Source organism: Rhea americana, unplaced genomic scaffold (assembly GCF_003343005.1).
Source record: "Rhea americana isolate MKP2758 unplaced genomic scaffold, rheAme1 scaffold_175, whole genome shotgun sequence".
In the NCBI taxonomy this organism is placed as follows: Eukaryota; Metazoa; Chordata; class Aves; order Rheiformes; family Rheidae; genus Rhea; species Rhea americana.
In genome coordinates this window covers 340106-359372 of record NW_028185872.1, presented here as the reverse complement: position 1 = coordinate 359372, position 19267 = coordinate 340106, and the positions used below count along the sequence as shown (strand labels likewise).

The window sequence follows — 19267 nt, the reverse complement described above, 5'->3', positions numbered from 1 at the left end:
GCGAGCCCTGGGCCTGGCCGGGCGGCGGCGAGCGGCCCCGGTGCCACGTGAACCGGCTGCGGGTTCCAGCGCGCGGCCCAGGAACGTCTCCTCGCGGACCCCTCGCTGGTGCCCCAGCGCACCGGAGAGCCCAGGCGAGCCCTGCGGCGGTCGGGAACAGCGGCTGGGCAGAGGAGGAGGGGGAGGGGGAGGAAGGCTACAGCTGCCCTGGGCTCCTGGGGGGCCCCGCAGCACATCTGGGCGCAGGGATTACGAGGCTGCACCCAGCCCGCAGCCAACTCTGGTCCTGCCGCTCCGAGTCCCCGTGTCCCTCCCTCCCTCCCGGGCAGGGTCCTCCCCCGGCGTGCCGGCCGCCGCGGGGACCGCCAGGGCCCGCACGGCACGGCCGCAGCCTCCGCCCAGCACGACGAGGACCGAGACCCTCCACGTGGGAGCACCCTGCTCCCAGTCCCAAGGTCCTGTCCCCGTCCGTGGCACCCACCGCTTTTCCCTGCGCAGCCCGTTTACGGCACTGACAGCCTTGGGGGCGAGGAAGGGAGCGTGCCCAGCCCCGCGAGCCCCGGGAAGCTGCCCGCCGTCGCCCCAGCCAAGGGCGGCCCCGGGCCTCCCCGCTCCGCAAGGTTAATCGGAAACAACGCGCGCTTCTTCCCTGTCCCGTGGGACCCCGAGCTCCGCCAGCCCCGGCGCCTCGCACCTGGAAGGGGGTTAGCAGGACTCCGCGCAAAGCTTTAATAAAAGCCAGCTCRGCTGCCGCCAGCGCCGCAGACCGGCCTCCCGAGCACACGGTGTCCCTGCGGCTGCTCGCCCCGCCGCGGCCCCCGGCACCCGTGCCAGCGGCACGCGAGACGGCACAGTGACGTGCTGCTGTCACAGACCTGGCGCCGCGTCGGTGCCCGGCACATCCCYGCTGGAGCCGGGACAGCTGCCCAACCTCGTCCAGGCACGGACACGTATCAGCCCCTGCCCAGCAGCTCTGCACCGGATGCAGAACAAGGTGTTCAGAGGTGCTCCCAGGCCCCTGGGCTTCACCAGCTTCGAACACCCGCCTGTGCCAGGGCACACGTCTCGGCCGGGWGGCTGACCCTCTCCAGAGCTGCTCGCGCCTTCGTCTAAGCGGACTCTCAGCAACGGGACACCCGCGTCAGGCTGGCACCAAGACTGCTGCAACACAGCTCTCGTCCACAGCAAGGTGAAACAGCCCCAGCCGCAGCCAGCGGCCCGCAGACATTTGCAGTCATCCCGTTTTGCCAAATTRTCCGCAGCTGTTTGCTTGCAGGACGAGGCCCCTTGGCCCTGCGGGGCCCAGGGCAGCGCATGAGCATCCCGGCAGCCCCGCAGAGCCTCCGGCGGCAGCCTCCTCCTCGCTGCCCGGGCCTGCTGCTCGTCCCGTCCACAGCAGGACGCTGGACTCGAAGGAGACGAGGCTGCGTACTCGGATTTTGTCCTCAAAGCACCTCCGGGCCGTGCGCTGCCAATACAGCCGCCGYGTGGGCGGTGGGAGCCCTGCTGTGCCGGGACAGGTACAGCCACCGGTGGCTGCRCCGGGCCGGGGCCGAGCCGGGCTGCTGCACCGCTGGCTCCCCGGGGCTCCCGGGAGAGGGGCTGGCAACAGCCTCGGCCAGCTCCAAACCCTCGTGGCAGCTCTGCAGGGTCCCGAGCGGCGGGACGCCGTGGCAGGGCAGGGGCTGCCAGGCCGGCACGTCCCTCCCTCCTGCCCATGAGGTCACCCAGCGCATCAGCCCCSGGGAGACGCCGGCATGAGCAAACCGATGACTCAGCCGGCGAGACCGTCTCCGCTGGGGCAGACCCGCGCCCGGCCGGCCCCGCGTCACCCTGGCCACCGCATCCCCGGGAGCTGCTGCAGCCGCAGCGCCCCGTCTCGTCCCGTCCCATCAGCACGGCACCCGCGGGCGCCCCAGCCAGGCCCTGCCCTGGCTGCACCCACACGTGCCCCTGCCCACACCAGCTCTGGCGGGCCAGGGGGTGCCCCCCCCGCCACCACGGCACCTTCGCTAGGGAACCAGGCGGTTGCTAAGCTGCTCCGCGCCGCGGGGGCAGAGCAGCCCCCGCAGCAGCCAACGACGCTGCTGGCAAAGTGTGGCCCCAAAGAAGCGGCAATTTGCGGCCCCGGCCGACAGCAAGCTGAGAAGCGGCACGCGCCCGCGGCACGCCGGAGCCCTGCCGCGACCCACGCGTGTGGAGGGCTCAGCCGTGTGCCGGGGCCGAGCGCCGGCGCCTCCCGCACGGCCTCAGGGCCCCTCGGCTGGGCAGCAAACGGCTCGGCAGGCGCGGGGCTGGGAGCACTCGCTGGAGAGCTGCTGGGCTCCGCGGGTTGCGTTACAGCCGCTCGCACCCCGCAAAACAACCAGGGGCTGGTTCCCAGCCGGGAGAGGCCGCGGCTCCTTTGCGGGGTGGCTCGGGACCGCGCAGCCCCCGCTCACCCATCCCAACCCCCCCCMTCCGTCAGCAGCCGCGGGCAGGAATCATGGAGCAGAGGGAAACAAAAGCACCCCGGGGTTGGACCCGGCGGCACGGCAGCCAACGGGCGGCCCCGCGGCGCAGCCCTCGCCGCCCCTTAATCCCGGCTGCACAAAATCGAGGTTAATGCCGCTGCGTCACAGCCAGCCCTGCCGGCACCCAGGCGAGCGCTGCTGCCGAGCAAACCTCGGCCCCAGGGGGGCCCTCGGCTCCTGCCCGCGGCCCCGCTCCTCCCCGCGGCGGGAACCCCGGCAGCCCAGGTCCCCCGTGAGAGACGCCGGGAGCCTCGGGGCAGCCTGCRACGGCGCCTTCGCCTTGCTGCGCCCAGCCCCGCACCGTCTCCCCCCGCGGCCGCACAGCGCCTGCTAACGCAGCTGCYGCCCGGCTCCAGCCTGGCCCGGAGGAGCCCGCCGCGGACCAAGGGCGTCTGCAAAACAAGCAGCACCTATCGYCCATCTGGAGATGCGGCACGCGGGTGCTGGGTGCTGCGGCTCCCCAGGGCCCGCGAGCAGCGCTGCGTCCCCGCGGCACCGCCAGCCGACGGCCGCGGCCGGGCAGGGGGCTCCCCGCCGGGCCCTGGGACGCGGCCGCGTCTCCTCCCCGCCGTCCCCGCGCCGCCGGCCCCGGGGCACCGGCCAGCCCCGCACAAAACCAGCCAGCCGCTCCGGGGGGCACGGCTGCCCCYGGCACGCAAAGGGGGAGAGCCCAGGAGAGGGGAAGAGACAACAAGCACCAGGGACAAACTACTCCCGAGAGCTCCCAAAGCAGCCGCGCAGCCGAGGCACCCCCATACCCAACTCGCCCCCTGCAAGCAAAGCCACCAGCCAAAATGCCACCGGGTAACGCAGCCCCCGCCGGCGCAGGGCCGCCCCCCGGCCGCCCGCTCCGTGCCCCCAGCCCCGGAGAGGCACCTTCTGCCGGAGCAGCTTGCTGCGCACCCTGCCCCAGAGGCGGGCGCCCGTGTTGGAGGGCCGCTTGCCGTCGGGCTCCTCGATCCGCTCCAGGCAGCCGCGCTCCAGCCGCTCGCACACCGAGCCGGGGCTGCAGTCCGGCTGCACCAGCACGTCCGTCATCGCGACCGCTTCGGGCTCCGGCGACGCCAGGCGGCAGGGATCCCCCGGCGGGGGCAGCGGGCGCGCGGCGGGGTGGACGGCCCCGGCTGGCTTAGGAGAGTGCCGGCATCCCCGCCGCGGCCGGCCGGAGGGGAGCTAGCGGCACCCGGGGCGGCTCATCCGGGAGAGGCGAGCGGCGCTCCGGCAGCGCGGCGGCGAGCAGGCAGGGCTCATCTTCCCGGGTGTGAGCCAGGCGGCTCGGCAGCCCCCAAAGCCTCCCTCCCCCTCCGAGGAAGTGACTCAAAGGCAGGGCCCCCCCCCCGTCCCCCCCCTCCCGCGTTTAACTCTCGCCGCGCCGCCCGCCGCGGCCGCTCGCCCGGGAGCCTCGGCCGGGCTGTTCAGCCCCGCGGCGGCCGGCCGCCGTTAACCGCTTCCCTGCTCGAGCGGGAGGCCTGGCCGTGCGGCAGCCGCCGAGGCTTCCCCGGCCCCCCGGGGCCTCGCCGGCCTTGCTGGCCGGGGCCAGGGCTCAGGGCCGGCCCTTCGGGGGCTCCTGCCGGGCCTGGGGGCAGGCTGGGGAGCGGGGTGCCCTCCGCATCTCCCCAGGCTGCCGCAGCCCTCGTCACCTCGGCTCCGGCGGAGCCGCCTGGGGCGCCGGGTGACCCTGCCTGCACCCCTGCCCCGGCACGGCTCTGCCCGCCCGYGGCGCTCCTGGCACCGGGGCGCTGCAAGGCGCAACCTCAGAGATGCCACCAGGCGCAAGCTCAGAGACTCGCGCTGCCCCCATCCCCATCCAGGACTGAGCACCGGGCAGGATCTAGTCCTTGGCAGCCCAGGCCTGCGGCCCCTCGCAGGGCCAGGGAGGCGGCAGAGCCCCGACACCGCAATCCTGCCCCCTCCAGAGCCTCTACCAGGCCAGYGGCCGGGCAGGGAGCCATTCCCCATGCCAGGCGCCCGTGGCCCCGGTCTCCTTTGCAACAGCCACGTCTCCTTCCCGTGCATCACATGGGGCTGCACAGTTGGGAAGGGGCTGCTCCATCCAGCCCCATGACGCCTCCTGCCAGAGACCCCATCCAGCACCGTCTCCTCGCCCACCCCAGGGCCCGGGGGCTGGACTGCTCTCTCCCCTCCGCACGTACTCGCGGGCTGCTCTGCACGACCCTGGCACCTACCTGCCGCTCACCGCGGCACCGGGCAGCCCTGCCCGCCCAGCCCTGGCAGCACCAAGCGTGGCTGCCCGGCTGCGGCGGGCTCCAAGCTGGGCTTAGCCCCATCGTGCTGGGGACACGGAGCTGCTGCGCCTGCACCCCTGCGGCACAGCTACCCCCATGGCAGCCCGGCCCGGCCTTGGAGACGGCGCGCAGAACGGGGTCAGCGCCAGCTCGGAGCGGCAGCGGCTGCGGAGCCGTCCCCACGCACAGACGCACCTTCACCCGGGCCAGCCGGCGAGGCAGCAGGGCCCACGCGGCCCCATGGCCGTCCCGGCCGCGGCACGGGGCTCCCTCCGGCAGCCACGGAGACGCTTGGCACACCACAGACCCCTCCGGGGCTCGGTGCTGGGATCCTCGAGGTGACCCTGGGCAACGACTGCAGCACCATCCCCAACCACGTCCTCGATGTTGGCACAACGTGACCTGCCCGTGTCCCCTCCACACTCGCGGGGCTTCCCCGCCGCTCCCCCGGGAGAGGCGCTGCGGCGTCCCCCTTGCACGCAACCCGCTCCCCTGCCCGGCATCCGACAGCCGAGGCCGAGGCTCAGGGAAGGTCCTGGGAGCAGCCAGCTGCTTCCCATTGCATCCCTCCTGCCCCCGAGCGACTGCGGGGCCGGGACAGGGACGCACGGCACGGCATGGGGAGGGCACWGGGAGCCAGGCTGCCGCGGCCTGGAGGTACGGAGCGAACGGGGCAGAGGCCAGYGCCTGCCTGGGCTCCGAGAGCGAAGGCTCAGAGGCCCCCAAACTCCCTCCAAGGGCCGGCGCTCCCTGCAAGCCCCAAACAGCCCCAGCCCTGTGCTCCCTCCACGTGCCCTTTGCTAGGGGGTAAGCGCTGGCTCTACCGGTGACATGAGGTCCCACGGCAGAGGGATGACCCGCCAGCGCCAGCCCCTGCCCCAAGCTCTGGCACCGGGTGACAGTGGGACGGTCTCGATCCTGCCCCACGAACACTGCTCCGTCCAGCCAGGCCCTCTCTGGAGCCAGCAGCACCGGGGCCTCCTCGCTCCCGTTCTTCCTCCTCGACTTTTGCACCGCGGAAACAGGCTGTGCTGTCCCTGCCCCAACTCACGCGTCCCCCAGGGTGACTCATGTTTGTTGACACAGGCTATTTCCGAGAGTGAGAGCGCAGCTGAGCTGGCTCCCTGGGGGCGCTGAGGCCCCTCCCTGCCCCAGCCCCTCCTGCGCATCGCAGCACCCAGTGCCACCCCTGTCCCCAAGGCGGGGGGCAACAGGGCAATTTCTGCCAGGGACAAGCTGTTGGCAAAGCTGAGCCCCTGTCTCCCACCTCGCATGGACCTGTCCCCTCCGTAGCGCCTTCCTCCCAGCAGTGACGTTTCATGCTCCTTCCTCCTCCCCCGGGACCTGCCCTCGGGCATTTTCCCACAGAACAGGCAGCTGTGCCGGGCCCTGTGAAGTGGGCTCGCGTGGAGGGACATGTCCCAGGAGCAACACCGTCATGGGTAGAGGAGCAAAGGCAGCCAGGCTGGAGGTCCCCCACCAAGGCACTACATGGGGCACCCCTGACCCAAACCATCTCCCGTCRCCCTGGGCCGTCCCGCAGCCTGCCGAAGGTGGGATGCTGCAGGGATGCAGGCCCCAAGGTCGTGCTGGCCCCCTCCTGCCCCGCCGACCTGCTCACCTGAGAGCATCTCAGGGCAGCCGAGGCCTCCATCCTCCCTGCCCAGCAACAGCCAATCCAAGGCAGCTCAGCCGTTGCCCTGGCAACACCCGTTGCCATAACAGCAGCGCTGATGGAGGTGCAGGCAAGGCAGATGGTGGCAGAGAGGGACAGCCGCGGCCGGCGGGGAGGGACGGCTGTGCTGGCATGGGGAGCGGRGCTGCACGCTCAGAGCCCCCTCCGGGGCGGGCAGCCGCCAGCATCGCGGCTGCTTCACCGGAGCCGGCCCCCCTCCCCGCGGCCTCCATCTGCCCGGCCGCGCTGCGGCGCACCGGCAGGAAGGAAGCTCTCCCAGCCCGGCCCGTGCCAGCCTGCTCCTCTCCTGGWTCTCCGGCTGACGCGCATTCACTGAGACCGACGCGGGAGCTGTGCCGGGGCCCGAGGCCGGATGCATGCTTGGGGGCAGCTGCCAGCTTTGCCGCCTCCCCAGGATCCTGTCTTGCTTTGTCCCACGTTCTGCTGGCATGATGCCCCAGCTCATCACTCGCATCCCTGATGTCTATCCACCTCACTCCCTTCAAACCCGAGCCGAGACCCCCATGCTCTGCACCAAAGGCACAGCAGCCTGTYGGGCTTCTCCGATCCCAGACACAAGCTTGGAATGCCCCAGCACATACCTGGATCTGCCCCTTGCCCATGATCTTGTCCACGATTTCATTGTTGTCCTTGTTGAGCTTGGTCTTGTCGTAGCATTTCTCATAGCACAGGATCCGCAGGGACTGGGAGCCCTCCAGCTCAATCTCAAACTCCTGGGGAGCAGAGGGAGGGCGGCTCAGCCCCAGAACGACTTCAAAACTGGGGCTGGAAGGGAGAGGGAAGCACAGTCCTTTCCCTGTGTCCTGCTGCCTCCCCTCACCTCATTCCACTGCGGCTCAGTTGTGTCCCGGAAAACCCTGGTCTTGGCTTTGCTGACGAAGTAGCCGAAGGAGTCCACTTCCAGTGTGCAGTAAAGGTCTGGCAAAGAAGACACAGCTGAGTGCCTGAGTGACACCTCCCGGCGCTTGCACAGGGGACAGCAGCACTGAGCTCCCGGGACCCATTGGCTCCTGGRCCTTTCCCACGGGACTGCTGAGCACAGAGCAGGGCCCCATCTTGGAGCCAAGCCCACACAGGTCCCTCTGAGTGCTCCGAGCCAGTCTGGGCACCCTCACTTACTGGCAGACTGCTTGAAGCCCTTGGCAGAGTGGACGATGACATGCAGGAACCCGTAGAGCCCGGGGGACTCGTCGTCTGCAACGGAGGGAGCAGAAGAACACTATTAGAGTTCCAGATTCAATCTCCAATGCCCCCAGGACCAGGGCATCCCCAGGACAGACTTCCCCATTGCAAGCCCCAGCACAGATCACTGAGGTGCTGCGTGCCTGCAATGACATCGCAGGGTCTCCAACCCCTGTGGAGGGCTTCCCCAGAAGACTGGGAAAGGACAAGTCTTCTGCTGTTGGATAGCTCTAGAGCACATTCCCAGTAGGACTGGCTGGTCTCACTCGGGGGACACCCTGGTCCTACCCAGCCTGTGGAGACGTTGGAGGGACCCCAAAGCCAGCCGGGGAGCGGAGACCTCGGTGTGGCTGGGACACTACACCCATGTCCAACTCTGCCCCGCCAGTGCCACCTGGTGGGTGCATCTCCCCTGCACAGCCTGGACAGCCTGAGCAGAGCCCCCCACTCCAAGCAAGGGACCCTGCAGGCCCCAGGCCATGCTGCATGGGGACACTGTGCTCCCTAAGGAAGGAGAGGCAATTGCCTGGAGGGAAAGCGGGGCTTCCAGTCCAGTGGACACTCACCATCCTTATTACTGGTGACTGGGATGTTGTGGACAGTGCGTAGCTTGAAGCAGGATCCCGTGAGCACCTGCAGCTCCACTGAGCTCAGGACGAAGGCCTGGAGGTCTGGGAGAGGGCAGGTAGGGAGCCTCAGCAGGACGCAGCCAGCGCTGTCCCCAGGGGATCAGACTGCAGCAGGCTGCAATCCTGCAGGGCTCCCTGCGGCCCACAGGACCCGGGAGCTGTTATAGCTCCCACAGGGGCCAAGAGCCCCGAGGGGCCCTCTGCAGCCCAGGACTTACCCTTTTTCTGCAGTTTCTGAATGGCCTCCCTCCACTCAGACCTTTCATAGTCAGATGATAGCAGGAACAAGTAGCTCTGCAAGAGAGAGGGTGATGTACCAAGCCATACACACACAGGGCCGTGAACATCTTCCGCCCAGATGTGCCAGGGCGGAAGAAAATACAGCGCTGCTGGATGGTTGGGATGGAAGGTGTCTGCATGCTTGACCCTCCAGACTGCAGCTGAGAGGGGCAACACTTGTCTCTCTCTGGAGAGCACCGTGCAATATGGCCCCCTCCACTTCGCTCGCTGCCTCCAGCCTGCCCTCCTCACCTTGCCATTGCGGTTGTGGATGCGGAAGGGAATAGCAGGCGAGTTCAGAAGCAGCCAGAATTCATTCTCAAACATCTTCTTTTTGAGGCGTTCAATGGCCCGGCTCTGCCCCTTGTTGGCTTTCTGTAGGCAAGGAGAGGACAGAGGGTCTGAGTCAGCCAGGGACGCGTGGGCGAGACTCCCCAGGCACCCCCATTGTCCGTGTGTCCAGTCTCCAGGACGAGGTGTTGGCTGCCCACTGGTGACCCCACATGGGGGCAGATGGTCCAGCCCCATGGACATCCCAGCATATGGCCCACACCTGCACYGCTAGCCAGCTGAGTGGGCCCCATGACCTCACTGGCCCCCTGCACTCTTACCTCTTTCTGCACCTCGCTCTTGATGGCTGAGATTTTCATCTTCATGTCCTCCAGCTCGTGATCAGGGATGACATGGACCTGYGGGCAGTGCTCCGACTCCTCCGGTGATGGGAACACCAGATCAGCCAGGGGCACATACCACTTGCAGTCATACTGCTGGTGCTTCCTGCAGTTGAGAGTCAGGTGCTGAGCGATTCCTCCTGGCCCTTGACCAATTCTCACCGGCACATCTCCTGAAGACATCCTCTGTCCTGCTGGAGGATGGGGCATGCAGCACATCCACCCAAGCCCAGTGCCCTCCTTACCCCACTGCTGTCTTCTTCAGCTTGGCGCACAGCAGGACATCAGTGAAGAGGAAGACATGTCGCAGCTTCCGTGAGCCCTCCGACAGCTCCACCAAGAAGCCATCCTTGACCAGCTGCCGGGTCTGCAGGGAGGCAGGGCTGGTTTGAGAGCAGGCAGAGAGCGAAGGCCAACAAACCACAGGGGAGAGACACCTTCATTCCACTCCAGGCCTGGCCAACAGGCCAGGGACATGGGAAGATCCATGTCCCCTCGATGCCATTATGGTCCCTTGCTCTCACTAGGGTGCCAGAAAGAAGCAAGGACTAGGTGCAGCCCCAATCCTGCACCCTGGGGCTGTGTCAAGAGGCCCTCTCTCTACCTCGCAGACAAGCTCTGTGGRGTGGCTCAGAGCAGAAATACCAGCTGGGGGCTTGCAGAGAGCTTGACCATCACCCCGCGCCCAGGTACTGCCCTCCCTCCTGCCTCACCTCCCCCTTGGGGGTGGTGACTGCTGTCCTCCGTGGATCGATGTCCTCATTGATGCTGGAGAGGAAGTTCTGTGAGATGCGGAGGGCATCCTGGAGCAGCAGGTAGTCGGGGTGGTCAGCAGGGGTGTGCTTGAGGAGGTCCTGGAACAGGACAGCCACGGGTGAGCAACCAACAGTACTGTTCTCCTGCAGCACCCACTCTAGGGTGCTCCCAGAGGACCCCAGGCAGCAGTCCTTGGGACATGGGCAGCTCCTGGTGAAGAAGCTGCCAGGTGATTATCTCCCAGGAGCTATGGGACCCAACTGCAGCATGCCACAGGGATAGCAGAGCCACCAAGAGCTTGCTCCATGCCAGGAAGGGCCATCCCAGCCCCAATACCCACAGGAACACAGCCTTCATCAGCCATTTTGCTCCATGACATCTCAGTATCCTCCCTCCACTCCCCACCTTCAGGCTGGCATCACACTCACGTGCAGGACGAGGGTGCTCCGTGTCACTCGGTCAATGGGTTTGTACAGCAGCGCTGTGGGGAGACACAAGGCGTCAGCACCCACCCACCTACCGGGGCCCAGYACCTCTTCCCCCATCCTGTCCCTGCCACAGGAGCCAGCACAGTATCCTTTAAAGCTCCTGCTGGGCCCTGGGCCCTGTTGTGCTGGGGGCAGGATAAATGGCAGCCAGGCTGGACACTGGAGCAAGCAGCAAGGTGTAGATGGGATGGCTGGGCTTGGCGGCCCAGCGGCGGCAGCTGCCCGACGCACACTTTGATTTTGGGGCTGCACCCAAGCGGTCCCCCTCACTAAGCAGAGCACATGAAGAGCTGGGCTCTGCTCCCCAAGCTTTYCCCAACACACAGGATGAGGCCACGGACATGCTCAGGACCCTGACTGCCACCACAAGCCAGCTCTGTTCCTCCTGCACCCAAGCCCCAAACGACCCGCTGCCCCATTGCTCGTTTCGAAGGACACACGGTACGACACTGGCAGGATCCCACGTGGGAGCTGAGCACTGATACAGAGCCGAGCCCAGACCCGCTGGCAGGGAGAGTCCTGCCCTGCTGCAAGGGCTGGTGGACACTGTGCCACGAGGGTCTCTGTCCTCTTTAATGGGAGGTCTCCACAGGTGGTGACAAGCAAAGACAACGGCTGTGTGTGCTTCCCGCAGCGCCCTGCTCCAGGCACATCCCCACACCAGCCAGATCTGCCCTTGCCCTGGGACCAGGCATGGTGGGGACACTGACCCAGCACTGTCCCAGCTGTGTCACCCTCACRGGCCCAAGGTGGGTGCTGAGTGCGTGTGCTGGGCCAGTTTCTCTTCCTCTCTGCAGAGGCYGGTCACAGACTGCAAAGCCAGAGGGGCTCCACCATCATCATCATCATCATCGCTCCACCCTACTTCACCTGGGCCACGGGACATCCCTACYGCAACTGTGCCAACACGTCTGAAAAAAGCAGCCGGTCTTGACTCAGGAGCTGCTGGCGCAATCCCTGCCAGCACATCTCTGCTGGCTAACGGCTCCCAGGCAGATGACTTCCCCGAGCGCTCAACGGGCCTCCGTACCCGGCCACCTTGCTGTGACGCAGCTGCCAAGCGGAAGAGCCATGCGCTGTCACCAGCAGCTGGGAGCTTTGGCAGTTTCCCTTTTCCCTCATGGGCATTGGTGGGTCCCGCACGGAGCCGCTCCAGCCCTGCTCTCGCTGCGGGGGCTCCCAGCATCTCCAGGAGATGCCCCTGGTGTCGCCCAGCCCGTCAGCAGCCCTGGCCCCAGCTGGCCCCGGGTGCAAGGGGAACTCGGTCCATCCCGCGGCAGCACGAAGCACAGCTAAAGACGCGGCCCCGGGGGTTGAAGCCTCGTCCCATCACCTCTGCCTGTGTCTCCTCCCTGCATTTCCTCTGCTGCGCCTCCGTCACACCCCTCGTCCCCACTTACAGAGGGGAGCAGAACAGCTCTGTACGGGGAGGGGGTGCAGAACTGCCCCCTGCTCGGGATCGGGCTCACAGCACCTACCCCCTAGAGTGCGGGACACCAACACCCCTTTTTCTCCCACGGAAAGTCTGCCACAACCCTCCCAGTGGGGAACAGGCGCGGGGGACTCTTTAGAGGCTGGACCCTCTTGCTCCCCATCCCCTCTTTCGGAGGGCAAACCACGGAGCATGCACACAGTGCCGGCTCCCAGGGCCCCGGCGCTGGCCGCTTGCACGCCTCTCTRGGCTATTTATACCCAGACAGATGCATCTGGATTTTCCCTTCGATTCAGATCACTTCCCCAAACTGAAGGGCCCAAGCGAGGACAGGCTTCAGGCAGGAGGAGAAGAGGGAAATGCACAGCCTCTCCCTACGCTCGCTATGAGTCACGGAGAGGGGGTCCTATTTCGTTTCCCTCCGAGGAGCTCGGTGGAGGCAGAGGGTGGTGTTGAGTTGCACCAGGCCACAAGAGAAGAAGCTTGTGTCCTAGCAAGCAGGGGGTCTGTTTGGGAAGAGAGATCCTGGGACCGGCCCCCAAACCACGGGTAATTCCCTGTGCCTGTTGGCAGGGAGAAAAGACACCGCAGGGTGAGCCAGGACACTGGTGGCACCCAGCAAGAGCACYGCTCCAGGCTGCCTCAGGGAGGGAGGCGTTCGGGGTATCCCCCCTTTTCATCCTGCCCCAGACCCACGGGACAGATGGAGCCTCCCACTGTCATCRTTAGGGATATATGCGAAGCACGCAGGAGCCCAACGTGTCCCCAGGAGGGGCCGGGCCAGGCCCCTCTCCGGCACAGTCCCCAGCAGCCAGGGACCTAGAGGCAGGTGGCGCGTGGCCRGGGCCGGCAGGCAGGCACGGCGACGGGGAGAAGGGCGTCACAGCCCGAAGATGCTCGCAGCCCCCGGCGAGTGCACGGGGACCCCTCCCGCGGCCACCCCCACCGCCRGCCCTGCAGCTGAGCCTGGCGGAGCAGGTCCTCTCCCGGCCCGCCCCGGCCCGCCGCCTTCCTGCAGCTGGCTCCGCCGCCRGCACGAGACCCTGCCCTGCGGGGAAGGCGAGCGCGTGGCCACATGTGCCGGAGCCAAGACGATTCAATAGAGCCGGGAACAAAGAAACTCCCAACTTCAGGCTGCAGAGCACGATGCAACCGGCAGCCCCCGCAAGGACAGCATGCCCTAGGCCAGCTCCCCTCCCCTCGCCCCCCCGCAGGGGGCCAAGCTGCCAAAAACGCTCCCCACCGGAGCCCCTGCTGGGAGCCTCCCCCCATGCAGCCCCCCGCCTCACCGTAGGTGCAGTTACAGCAGAGCCGGACGACGACAAGGATTTCCATGGCAGCCCCGTCTCCGCGCAGCCATCTCTGCCTCCCCTCGGCAGCTCAGCCCGGCTGCRGCATGGCATCAGCCCCTCAGCACGGCTCTCCGCGCAGCCCGCGCGCGGGGAGGAGGGGGTGGGCTGGGGGTGGGGGGCTGCCGCACGCCCCCGGCATCCTAACGAGGTGCGTCCCCCCGCGCCGCTGCCGCCGCCGCGCACGGCAACACAAAGGGCTCCGCTCCCGCGAGCCGCTCGGTAATTCACGCGCTCCGGTCCCGCGCGGAGACAAAAGGCTGCATCCCCCTCCCCACGCCCGCCTGGCGCATTCCCTACCCTCCATGGTGACGGACGTGTGGCTCTCCTTCGAGTCCTTGGGGCCTTTCACCTTCAGCTCCTACGGAGGGAAAGGCCCATGAGAGCAGCCCGCCGGGGGCTGGGGTCCGGGGAAGGTCGTTGCTCAAGGTCACGGGGACCCCCCCACCCCGGTGCACCCAGAGATCTCCCACCAGCCCCAGGGGAGCATCTCCTGGAGCGTCCCAACGCTGGTCCCGCTGAGCTGAACACAGATCTCGTGCTCCAGAGGGGTGGTAGGAAGTGGGGAACCAGGTCACGGCCACAGAAGCCCCCATTTCCTAGGGGAGCTCAGGGCAAGGCATGGAGGCGCAGCCGGGAGCCCAGAGGGAGAGGGGCGGCAGCTGACCAGCACCGCAGGCRCGCTCGCCGGGCCGGGACTGGGAGCTGTGCTGAGGCAGCCCGTGTGCGAAGACTCATCTCTGACGGCTCCCAAACCCACTCGCAGCACCGCAGCAGTGGGTGCAAAGGGCGGCTGCTCCCTGCAAGGTACGCGCAGGGCTGGGGTCTGACATCCCCCACGGCCACCCCCTGCATGGACATCACCCCAAACAGCTTGCACAGGGGGACCAAAGCTTGAAAGATTTGTTCTACCATCCTGCCCAGAGGCTATTCACCTCAAACTCAGCAAAGATGGCCTTGCCCAAGGGACAACTACTGACAGTCCTTAGGACAGGGACAGCACCTTTTATAGGGCATCAGGGAAGGACTCAGCCATGGGGACAATGTTCTCTGCCCCACATCTGCCCCCCATACCATGATGCAGGCTGCTGGAGGTCTGGCCACAATAGGGGCTATGCACAGAGGCTTCTCCCTGGCCCCGCTGTGCAGAGCCTGCTGAGCTCACCTCTGAGATCTTCTGGAATTGGTAGTTGCTCTGGCTGCATTTCTCCGCTGTCTCCAGCGCAATTTTGTAGTTATCCACAAAGGCCTTGTACACCCCGAGCTGGCTGGCCTGTAGGGAAGGAGGTTAGCCAGGCACCCAGGGGGTGGTAAAGCCTCCAGCACTGAGAGAGGCTGGGTAGCAGTAGCAGGGACATACCCAGAGCTGTCCCCTGCCTGAGGGACAGCATGGTGATGCTCGCACCCTCTGCCAGACCCCAGGGATCACAACCAGCCAAGGACAGAATTGAAGCCTGCATGGCTTGACTCTGCACGGAGAGCCCTTGGCCACGGCAGGTGGTGGGGCTCACACCAAGCTCCATGCCATCACCATGCCACCGACCCCCGACAGATCTCCTGAACGAGTAGTAGAGGTGGCTGAAGCTGTAGCTGCTTCCTAGCGCCCTTCAGCCTGTCCTCTCCCTGTCACATCCTCCAGCGAGGCCATGGCACGGCACACAGCAGAATCTCTGCTCCCATTCACAAGTCAGAAGAAGCTGCAAAGCCCAGCGTGACCCCAGGGGAGCTGTCACCACAGCACCCTCCTGAGCCTGCGGGCAGCCAGCAGCCCGGGGCAAAGAGGAAGCAATTTCGCTGCCTCTCCCCAGAGGGCAACCCCTGCGGCTGCACCTGCCCTCACCTGCAGAGAGCTCGTGCCAGCCCAGAGGCAAAGTCAACCCCTCTGCTGCAAGCCAAAACCGTACCAAGGTTTGCCCTGAGGGCTCACTGCTGCTCTGCAGTCGGCGGCTGTGCAAAGCAGCCAAGAAGGCAGCTGGTTCAGGCAGGGCCTGAGCCCACGGCCGACGAGCTGAGCACACACGCTGGTACACAGCATCCCTGCCACGCAGAGGGGCACCGAGGCTGCTTTCCAGCTTTCCAGCACTGGATAAACAGTGCTAATCTCTGTCCCAGAGGCCACATTAGTGCTCCCAGGAYGGGAGGGATCGGGCAGCAAGTGGTGTACTCTGGACACAAGCAAACCAGACTGGGGCTGCTACAGGGAGGGTGCAACAAGTTCCCCAGCCCACGCTGCTAATGAGCATGTGGCAGCACAGGATCYGGGCAATGCAGTGGGACTGTTCTGAATGTCCTGCATCAGAGCCTCCTGGCACTCCAGCCCTCCTCCTCCTCCTAAGCAAAGCAAGCTCCAGGGAAGGCACATACCAGTTTCTGGAAGAGGTGGCCCATGGTGATGTTGCTGTCCCACTGCTGCACCTTCGGGGACAAGCTGTCATAGAATTCTTTGTGGATCTCGTAGATGTCCTGGATCTTGTAGAAAATTGTCTCAATCTGCTGGAGGGTGAGGACAGGCTGCGATGTGGTGGCCGTGGCCTTGAGTGGCTTCATGGGCTGTCAAATGAGGAGAAGGGAGAGTGTTTGAGCCCAGGGTTCAGAGGGAAAATGCCCCCAGAGACATTTCCAGACCATAACAGGGCTCACTGGAGGCCCACCACTGCCTAGAGCTGAACCCCAAGGCACTGCAACCTTGCCAAGCCAGGACACCAGGTTGGCGCCAAACAGCTAGAGCTGTTTGTGCAGGGGTTGTGGGACACTTGGGGAAGGAGGATCTGAGCCAGGAGTGAATGTGTCTGGGACAGAGTCTCGAATAAGCATCTCTCTCTGAGTGGCCAGGAAACAGCCAGGAGTGGGGATGAGGGGCAGAATCACTGTGCAGGGGTCATGCTCAGCTTGTGCATCCTTGCAAACTTCCTTGTCCGTGGCAGTAGTGACCTCCATGTTGTGCAACTGCGTCTTTGCCACAACAGCCAGTAAGTCCACAAGAGGAAGCGGGGCTATAAATACCTCCACACCAGGCATGCTGATGGAGGGGGAGGTGAGACAGGATGGCCAGGCCAGAGCAAAGCTGGCTCCAGTGTGACTGCTGCTGCTTTGCTCCCTCCGAAGCAACTCTCGGGGCAGGCCCACTCAGGAGAGGCTGTCTGGGAAGAAATGACCCTCTCTATCCATCCCATCTGGGGGACATCCTTGGAGAAAGGTCCCCTTCGATCTGTGCTTACCAACAAGAGTGCCTCCAGCTGGTTGATGTAGATCTCCTCGCTAGCCAGGAAACCGGAGAGCACCAGCTTCCGCATCTCCAGGCCTTTGCCAGCATCTCGCTCACCCTGCGCAACACAGCAAGAAACCCAGCGGAGTCAGCAGCCAGCATGGGAAGAAACCCCGCATCCCTCATCTCTGCAGAATCCCAACACGGAAACACGTCCCTGCCTGGATAGGGGTAACTTTGCCACAAGGACCAGTGAGGCCAGGCATATGCCCGCTGGGYGGCACAGCCAGACTGGAGCCAGCTGCAAGCCACAGGCTGGGCTGGCTTTGCTCCCCTCCCTGCTCCTGGCTGGCYGGGAGCCCAGTGCCACTGGCAGCACTCCAGGGTGGCGCGGGCCACAGCAGGACTCTCCCAGGGCAGAGTCCAGAGGCGCCAGTGAAGCAGTGCACGGTGGCGGACAGCGCGGCCACGTGATCCAGCACCACTCTTCTCCCCGGCTGGGGCTTTCCCCCGTGCCTGYGCCTGCTCCCCGGAGAAGCACCACCCCACGCAGCTGCCAGACACGCTCGGCTCCCACCGCCCAGCAGCATCAGCGGYGGCCCTAGGCTGCGGCGGGATGCGGGAACAGTGCCCCATCCAACACGMCATTCCTCGGACAGGCCAGACCCTCCTCTTTCCTCCGCAGGCGACGCGTCTCCCACCCTGCGACACCAGCCTGCAAACGCCAGCGTGGCTCACCCAGCACCCAGGCACGGATGCCTCATCCCCTGGATCTCCTCGAGCACCCAGTGTGCCCAAGCCTCCTGCACAAGTTGCCCCGAGAGACACAGTCGGGAGCTGGGCTGTGCCGCCGAGACCAGGGCCAAGCAGAGCGCAACCCTGCAACCCCGCACGCTCCCCCCGGCTCGGCCTGCCCGCAGAGCATGTGGGTGCTCTGCCCCTGCCCTGGCACCAGTAGCCCACAGCGCCCGCACGGGGGTGGCCGGCTGTGCCGCACGGGGCCGTGGCCAGCTCCGCCGGCCCTGGACATTGTGCTGGGGTGCCCGGCAGCCGCGCACACGCAGGTGTGCGCCCATGCAGGCGCGCGCCCACGTGGGGCAGGACGCACAGCTCCCGGGCCGGGTGGGTGACACTGCTGGCAGCCAAGCCAGGAAGTGCTCGCCCAGCTCCGGGCCCGGAGCAGCATCTGCCTGGCCCACTCCAGCGGGTGCCCCACGCTGGCACAGCTGAGCCCCTGCTCCGCCAGCCAGCTCAGGGGGCTGCCATGGACCCCACCGCTGCCTGGGTGCCCACCCTGCTCGGCCCCGGGGCCTGCTCCCCGCAAAGCTGCACCCTTACGGCCGGGGCCGAGGTTCCTAGCACGGTGGAGGGTGCTGGGGGGAGCCGGTTTTGTGTGCTCAAAGCTCACGGGCTCTTTGCCACCGATGAGTCACGGGCTCTTCCTGCTTCCCCCGAGGCCGGGCCCTGCGAGGCAGCCTGGGAGATAAGGGGGCCTGTCCGCTCCCGGGGCCCCCAGCACCGCACGGGGCAACGCCGGCCGGACCCCCGCGACCCGGACGGGAGAGGAGCAGGGAGCCGGCCCCGGGGCAGCTCCCCACGCAGGAGAGCCCAAGGATGGAGCGGCTGCAGCTGCAGCCCCCTGCTCACCCGGGGTCCCTGGCCGGGGTGGCGAGAGGAGGGTGCAGAGCTGGGGCCAGCAGTGGGGCCACAGACCCCCCCTCTGGGCACCGAGGCCTGGCTGGGGTGCCCAGGGCCAGGGTGCAGCGTGGGCACAGATGGGTTTGGGGCTGCGTTTGGGGGATTCGCCCGTGGCCGTGCGGTGAGTTGGTAGCACAGAATGGTCCAGCCTTTTCCGCAGCATCCAGCACCAGCTCTGCTGGGAGAGCCCCTGAGCCACGGCTGCCCACCGCCGGCCGGCACGACGGCCCCTGCTCCCCCCCGAGAGTGGGGCCAGACGCTCACCGTGCTCTGCTCAGCCACTGGCTGAGCCCTCTGCAGCCAGCCCCTCTCATATCACTGCTCCCTTCCCACTGCTCCTGCCCTGGGACATCTCGCAGCCAAGCCCTCAGCCCTGCGCCAGCYCGGGGGACGGCGGGGCCGCAGCGATGCTCCCTGTGCCCCCCACGGCTCACCAGCGCCTTGCCGCRGGGTGCTGCTGCTGCAGTGGCTCAGGTGAAGAGAGCCCCCAGACCAGGACACTGTTGGCACCAACAAAATGCCCTTTCTTCATCCCACCCGCGGTCCAGCACAAGGCCCTGGTACCCCGAAAGGGAATCTGTGCCCACCTTCTCGCTGGCCAAGAACGGAGAGCCTGGGCTCGTGGGGGTTCCCGGCTCAGAGTCATCTTCATCCTCTAGGACTTTATCCAGGTACCCTATGGCCTCCTCTTCCTCCTCCATGGCCTGCCGAGCACCGGGGGACAGAGGGGACCTCAGGAGGCTCCAGATGGGAGGGCCTAYGCCACAGAGCCAGCCTGGCCTGACTCAGCCCTGGAAGCTGGCCACAGCCTCTCGATGAAAGGAGCCATTATGGGATTGCCGGTGCTCCCGCCGGCCCCAGCTCAGGCCGTTGGCCCCGGTGTCCCGGCGGGAGCGTGAAGGCGCTTCCCAGGCGGCTGCAGAACGGCCTCTGCGCCGCAGCGGAAACTCCCGGGCCGTCAGCGGCGGGGGAAGAGGGCCAGCTCAGCTCTTCCCTCGCCTCCGCCGAACCCCGCGGGGGGCTGCAAGCGGTGGAGGGCTGCTGCCCGCCGCGCTGCTCCGCAGCCAGCCCCGCCGCTCCGCCCTGCGCTCTCGCTACAGGAAATGCATGTCTTGGCGCTGGA

At 66.7% G+C, this 19267-nt stretch overlaps 1 protein-coding gene across 2 annotated transcripts in view; it reads right to left on the bottom strand.

The window, feature by feature from the left end:
• Positions 1 to 19267, bottom strand: part of ABR (ABR activator of RhoGEF and GTPase) — a 36970-nt gene that overhangs the window by 9058 nt on the left and 8645 nt on the right. The window contains exons 1-15 of one of the 2 annotated variants that reach the window (XM_085301265.1): positions 18732 to 19230; positions 16460 to 16564; positions 15606 to 15791; positions 14407 to 14514; positions 13542 to 13602; positions 10401 to 10453; positions 9930 to 10070; positions 9462 to 9583; positions 9157 to 9322; positions 8798 to 8920; positions 8485 to 8560; positions 8204 to 8308; positions 7575 to 7649; positions 7276 to 7373; positions 7037 to 7168 (exon numbers count right to left, since the gene is read on the bottom strand). In XM_085301265.1, coding sequence (XP_085157391.1) covers positions 7037 to 7168; positions 7276 to 7373; positions 7575 to 7649; positions 8204 to 8308; positions 8485 to 8560; positions 8798 to 8920; positions 9157 to 9322; positions 9462 to 9583; positions 9930 to 10070; positions 10401 to 10453; positions 13542 to 13602; positions 14407 to 14514; positions 15606 to 15791; positions 16460 to 16564; positions 18732 to 18845 — 1665 coding nt within the window. In that variant the 5' untranslated portion in view covers positions 18846 to 19230. Of the gene's footprint in view, positions 1 to 7036; positions 7169 to 7275; positions 7374 to 7574; positions 7650 to 8203; positions 8309 to 8484; positions 8561 to 8797; positions 8921 to 9156; positions 9323 to 9461; positions 9584 to 9929; positions 10071 to 10400; positions 10454 to 13541; positions 13603 to 14406; positions 14515 to 15605; positions 15792 to 16459; positions 16565 to 18731; positions 19231 to 19267 lie in introns of those variants that run through there. The other variant, XM_085301264.1, reaches the window with a different exon arrangement.